General features: G+C 38.4%; 1 protein-coding gene across 1 annotated transcript in view; it reads left to right on the top strand.

Annotated features, from left to right (window-relative positions):
• The window catches only part of LOC112451897 (high mobility group protein DSP1-like), a 6,865-nt gene extending 722 nt beyond the window's left edge, over nucleotides 1-6,143 (top strand). Inside the window, exons 2-5 of the mRNA XM_025011808.1 lie at nucleotides 902-1,120; nucleotides 1,914-2,077; nucleotides 2,473-2,647; nucleotides 2,885-6,143. Coding sequence (XP_024867576.1) covers nucleotides 971-1,120; nucleotides 1,914-2,077; nucleotides 2,473-2,647; nucleotides 2,885-3,007 — 612 coding nt within the window. The 5' untranslated portion in view covers nucleotides 902-970 and the 3' untranslated portion in view covers nucleotides 3,008-6,143. The remainder of the gene's footprint in view (nucleotides 1-901; nucleotides 1,121-1,913; nucleotides 2,078-2,472; nucleotides 2,648-2,884) is intronic.
• The last annotated feature ends 658 nt before the right edge of the window (nucleotides 6,144-6,801 follow it).

Raw genomic sequence — 6,801 nt, 5'->3', positions numbered from 1 at the left:
ATAACGATCAAACATACAACGATTTGATAATATAATAATATAATGCCGATCTATATTTGTTATTATTATTAATTACGGCATTATGTGCAATAACAACGACGTAGTAATTATGTACGTAATGATAATATACTGTACAACGTTGCACGTACGTACAATGTAATGACCATTGTTACTTGACAAAATCAAAAACGCGCGCTTGTACGGCGAGCATTGTTACGTGTGTCTCATTGTCAATGTGAGATCGCGGGCCGCAGCCGTTCATTAATTTAACACGCAAGTCGTATTACGTAAAGTGCGTAACGACACGTCTCAGTTATCGCGGATAACTTGGCTAAATTCGCTCGCGGCAATGTCTGAACGACTTAATCTTTCGCATCACGGTGTAAGAGAAAAAAAAATCTCAATTTTTTTTTCGCGGCAGCTCGCGAAAAGCGAGCTAACGGACACGCGAGAAAATTCTCTCACCACTTACGCAAATTTCTCATAATACGACGACACGGCGCATTTTACTCCGCGTATTAACATATATATCTACACGAGTTTTGCTCGATTTAAAAATAGAAAGTCTATTTTGCGACTTCAATTTTTCTCCCGAATATGTAAAAATAGATCGTTTCTATTTTTAAATTTAAATTTTTCTTTTGATGCGAAAGTCGAAGATTTTAGCACTTAAGTTTCCTTTCAATGGAAAAATGGAAGATTTCTACTTTGAGAATTTAGAGACTTTTCTTTTGTTTTCACGTCGAAATAGAAAGAAGTATTTCCGTCTCAGAAATCTCCTTTGATACAAGAGTAGAAAGTTATTGCTGCCGTTGAGACTTGTTGTTTGAAGGTGTTAACAGGTCTTTTGTTATTTGCCGCGGCAGCGTTTTGCATTGTAGACCGTTTGCTTGGATTTCAGCACCCGATACAGCAGATACCGCAAAATAATCTTCAACAAAATAACGCTCAGAGCCTGCAGCGGGACAATATGCCGAGAGGAAAGGATTCGAAGCCAAGAGGACGGATGACAGCGTACGCGTTCTTCGTCCAGACATGTCGCCAGGAGCATAAAAAGAAGCATCCCGAGGAGAAGATCGTTTTCCGGGAATTCTCCAAAAAGTGTGCAATGAGGTGGAAGGTGAGATTTTTTTTCAGCTCAAACTACTCGCTATAATTCACTACAAATCACATTTTTACAGATATTCCAGCAAACACCAAGTAATATGCATCTTACATGCGAGTTATAATTTCCTACTCAACAATGTAAATGCAATACGACACATACTTGATGTTTGCTGGGATAATATCGTATATGTATAAAAACATATAAGTAATTTTTTTATCTTAATATTATACGTAAATAAATTTGAGATATATTAATAGAGCTCCCTGCTAACGCTAGGATCAAGAGAGTCCTTGTAAGAACTAACTTAGAAGCGATCACGATACTTGGTTGGACTTCTCCGCATGTCGGTTTCACAGCCCGAGGTGCGAACGAGAGAAGCGGAATGCGTAACGTTTTGTCGAAAGTCCTGCTTGTGGACTCGCGAGAGCCACTTTGATCTTGGCCTCTGAATAAATACGTGCGCTCGATAAACGCCACGTGCAAGTACGGTATTTAAGCGCGTCGTTACGGGCCGACCCGTCCCGCCTCGTTAAGCCGTCAATCTTCATCTCGTCCAGCAGAATCAAGATTATCGATAAGTAAAACGGATCCGATACACGGCAAAAACCTCCCGCGTCGTGACGCCGTCGTTAAAGAACTGTGTCTTTAGAGTATCTATTATCCTGCGTGCACGCGACTGTGAATATGCCAGATCGGTCGGAGAACACTTATTTTCTCAGTAACTGAACATTTTTATCGCACGTGAATATGCGAGATCAACCGTATGGAAACGCTAACGCTATACGAAATACCGTATGTGTCGTAGACTATGTCGGACATCGAGAAGAAGCGTTTCCACGAAATGGCAGAGAAGGACAAGAAGAGATACGACACGGAGATGCAGAACTATACGCCGCCTAAGGGAGAGAATAAGGGCAGGGGCAAGAAACGCAAACACATCAAGGATCACAATGCTCCCAAGAGATCGCTGTAAGCCCTCACGCTGTTTAATACATAATGTATCTCGATCTCGAGAAAAAAATTTGCTTGATTAATATTTAAACACGCAGCGAGAAAAGTTAACTTGTAAATTCGAACGGAAACAAAAGTTTAATTTTTTTTAAACCTTTATTCGCATTTTAGTGTCATTTCTGGGATATTGGCTTCCCGCAACTTTATTTCTTTAAAGTAAAGTTTTGTTTTTCAATTGTTTTTCTGAAAATTAAATTTACAGAGCAATTTCTCAAAACTACATTCACAAATTTAGATTATTTCCGAATTATACATTATAATTTTCTTTAGTCTCTATAAAAGATTGGTTTAGCATATTATCGCAGCACGAACCCTTTGAATAAGCAGATAGATTTAATAATTAATTTCATCAGGTCTGCTTTCTTCTGGTTCTGCAACGATGAACGCGGAAAGGTCAAAATGCTGAATCCTGAATATGGCGTAGGCGATATAGCTAAGGAATTAGGCAAGAAATGGTCGGACGCAGATCCCGAAACCAAATCCAAATACGAGGCTATGGCAGAGAAGGACAAGGCTCGATACGAAAGGGTAACGTATCTAAATTTAGCACAACCTTACGCTTTTAACCATTAAGACTCCTAGCCCCGGCACTGCTATCATATAACGTCAGAAGCTATAAGTCGTGAATTTTCTTATACTACATAGTCGGAATATATTACTCTACTTTTTGCACAACTCGCAACTCGAATCTGATTGAATTAATTTACGAGATGAATGTCCAAGCGTTTTCGAAATAAAGATGAAATATTATTTTTTTCCTCGCAGGAAATGACCGCGTACAAAAAGAAAATACAAAACGACGGCGCCCCGGTGGTGGGGGCCGCGCAGGCGAACCAAACTATAATAAAAAGCGACAGCGAAGAGGAATGGAAGGACGACGACGAATAGCGGATGCACGTCGAAATTTCTTCATCTATCACCCCGTGTCCTTCATCCTGAAAGCATACCTCACCTACTGTACGTACCATTGACCTTAGCGTGAGCGTACTTACACCACCATCACTAGGAAAACGAAGCAACTAACCACCAAGCAACCTACCAATCAACCAAGCTCTTCAACAATCCCTCACCAACCAACCTCCTAATTCTCTCCCCGATTATTTACGATAATGATAAAGTAATCCGCGCTAATTATGGTAATTATTTTAAAAGGAAAAACTGGTATGCATGAGTGGTGCGCGAGCGTGAGCGAGAGAGGATCATTGTGTGAGTGAACATTTGTACTTTAACATATTGATAGTAAACGATGATGTAAAGCGGCTAGTAAGATAGCGGAAGATAATGGAAGAAAAAAAAATGAAATAAGAAATCAGAATCATGAGTAAAATGCAAAAGCGGAAGAGATAAGACGTGGCAGAATGCCCAATACTTTCTCTATCCGGATGGAAGGCGCAGGGGCTCAATCATTGTTGACTTTTTGCTCTGTCGACGCTATATTACGAGCTATGTAGCTTAGTTTACTAATGACGAAACGCCGCGATAATGACGTTCTCCGTAGGGCGGGGATCGGAGATGGCTGTAGTTCTTTTTGCCATGTTCTTTCGGATTTTATCCGATCATGCGACGATTGTCCTTTTTGTGTCTTTTTCACGCATTGCCATGGGCACTGGTGAGAGAGAGAGAGGGCTCTCTCGGATCCTCGCTCTCGAAAGAGGCGAATCATGTCGCGTCGTTGCAAAATTAATATACTTTTTTGGGGAACTCTTTTTTTAGTTCAATTCAATTTAATTCAGTTCAGTCCAGGTCTGTTCTGTTCACTTGTTGCCAGCGTCGTTATGGCATGAACACACATACATATATATACACACGCAGACACGTACAGACAATTGTTGTATATCCTTGTACAGAGAGCTTCATTTTTTCTTTCGTATATTTTTAGCGAATCGATCATGTTGAGCGCGCGTGATGGGGCATGGGGCCGCTTTACGCATATTTGCGAATATATAATTGATTTTATCGAGGTACACACATGTCTCTTGTAGTAGCTGTAAGTACGTTTAGAATTAAGTATACGTGTATCTTAACGCAGACTTGAATTCTCCGGCGACTCTCTACGTCTTTTTTTTTAAGCATGTACTATTTTTCAACATTTACACGGCGGTGTTACAAGCCACGAGCCACCACGTGATTGAGCCTTAATTACGTAGCCGATAAACGATCGCCCCGAATCGAATCGGGAGAAATTGTGTGCGAGAGAGAAAGAGAGTGCGTGTGTATGTAGCTCGCAGCTTCTCTATTAGATCATTGCATATGAGATGTCATTTTTTTTGAAAAAAGTAAAACTTAATAATCAGGTATATTATACTACACGTATACTAGTATACTAGGTACACGAGTATACTACACGTGCATGATTTGACTTTTTTTCTTCCTTTTTCAAGTTGTAATAAATAATTATTTAAAAATAATTATTTAAAAATAATTATTTATAAATAATTAATCGGGAAAATTGAAAAGTTTAGCATATTATTTTTCTATTTTAAAGATATTTCAATCGGCCATTAATAATACTATCAATATTGTTAATGTATTAATATTACCATTATTATTAATTCTATTACTATTTTATTATAATTATATGATTTCCACATTAGTGGTATGGATTCAGATGTCACTTCTTGCTAAAGTAAGAATTAATTGTAAGCATAATTTAGAAATGGTTTATTGTATAAATCACTTAGAACGAATCATGTGAGAAAAGTGAATAATTGTATGCAAAATTTCACGTCCGGAATATATAGCTGGAAATATGTATCTTTTTATATCTTTTTATCTCTTAAGTTTCCTACATTTTTGATCAGCATGATTTTGTGAACTTTTATTATACTTGTGAACTTTATTCACTTTTTATGGATTTTTTTCAAGATATATTGAACGAGTTTTCTGAATTATTGTATAAGTTATATGAATCATGTATTTTCCAAGAAATTAAAATCATTGATGTACATATGAAACCGACATTTCATGTGCAAGGGCCTAATATTAAATCAAAATCAGTAGCACGATATTTTAGCATCTCGTCGGAACAGTAACGGTGTTGCTGTGCGCGCGAATCGCTAATGCTTGTTTATCAAAACGACGACTATTGTACGAAAACGAAATTCCATTCTTTTTTTCTTATTAACATTCGCGCTGTTTCGAGGCTGCGGGCGGCCTGCAGCCAACGAAATTTTCTATCTTGTTGGAAAAAAATCGATTCACGTCCGTTCTGACGAAAACGCTTTATTAACTTCATTAATATTCGATCTCGACGATACCAGCAGAAATCATTTTTATTTCGTCGTTTCTATTCAAGACTTACGGTCGCAGGAGCGTTATAATAAAAGCGGATGGCATGACGAATTTTAACACTTTGCCGGCCGTTCGGGTAGACCCGTTTCATGATCCATGATCCATTGAACGATCAAATGGATAGACTTATCTGTTTTGCTGTTCTTCTATGATTCTTAATTGGTTCGCAGAAGTATTAAGATAATTAAATTGTAAGAGGAAGAAAAGGAGTATTTTTTCAAAGACCGATGCAGGTTATAAAAACTGCACAGCCCGACTTATTTAGGGCTCCATAACTTGATTGGCAAAGGTGTTACACATTCGTCCTGCCGTAATATCGAAATCAATGTGCAACTTTTATGCGATCGTAGTTTTAACGGCGAATTTCTTTTCCATTCTTCTCTCTCTCTCTCTCTCTCTCTTTCTCTCTGTTTTTTCTCTTAGCCCGACACTGAAGTGGTCCCTGCCCCTTGCCATCGCCATTCTCCCTCTCACATTCGTTTTTAACTCACTGGAAGAAATAAAAAAAAAAAAGTAGTAAAAGGGTAATACGTTCAAATCTCTCGTCTTGAGACTCACGTGAATGATATAATAACCGCCGTTTCCTTCGTTAAATCATATTCCCGGGAGTAAATCGGATTAAATAGGAGATAAGCTCCCCGCGAAGAAAAGGCGTTTTTTCTGTCTTGTACTGCCTCGAGTCATCTGGTGTACAGCAGGCTGTATTATAATAAATTATTGTGGTTTCTTGTAATATTAACATTCCTAGATCCTATAGCGTGTACAGTGCATTCTTAATCACATTCGGGATTTAGAGAGGGGACCGAGAGGAGCCGGACCCGGTTAACAAGTAAAAAGTAACGAAAGGACGATGGAAAGACAGGATAAGAAAAAAAAATACAAATAGGATCTCGCTAGTTTCTTCTTATGCGTCGTTGAATAACGCGAGATGGGTATACATGTAAACGTATGAGGAAAAATATATATGTATATATATAGTATTATATGTTTATATGTACATTTACGCTCGTGTGTATCTACTATATAAATTCTTAGAGGCTTTCTTATGATTGGGACCGACTGACACACTTGCACCCTCGATACACATTCGGCCCGAAACGGAAAAACTTATCGTCACTTTTTCTCAAAGACGTTTAAAAAAATCTCTCTTTGTCCCTCCCTCGCCGCCCCTTCCCTTTCCCTCCTTTCCCCCAGAGCACATTGTCTCGCATTGTCGACGTAAAACGGAACAAGCAAAAGAAAAAAGAAAAAAAAGACAGTAAAAGATATGGATTTCTAACGATTGATCACGACGAGCAGAACGTGACGAAAAAAGGGAACCTGTTTTCTTAGAGGGAGTTAGAGGACGCGGATGACAAACGACTGTAAAATATCAAATTGTAATATTTTAA

This window comes from Temnothorax curvispinosus, unplaced genomic scaffold, assembly GCF_003070985.1.
Source record: "Temnothorax curvispinosus isolate PA1 unplaced genomic scaffold, ASM307098v1 QBEX01002750.1, whole genome shotgun sequence".
NCBI lineage: Eukaryota > Metazoa > Arthropoda > Insecta > Hymenoptera > Formicidae > Temnothorax > Temnothorax curvispinosus.
The sequence above is the reverse complement of the archived record's forward strand: the minus strand, read 5'-3'. Positions and strand labels throughout refer to the sequence as shown.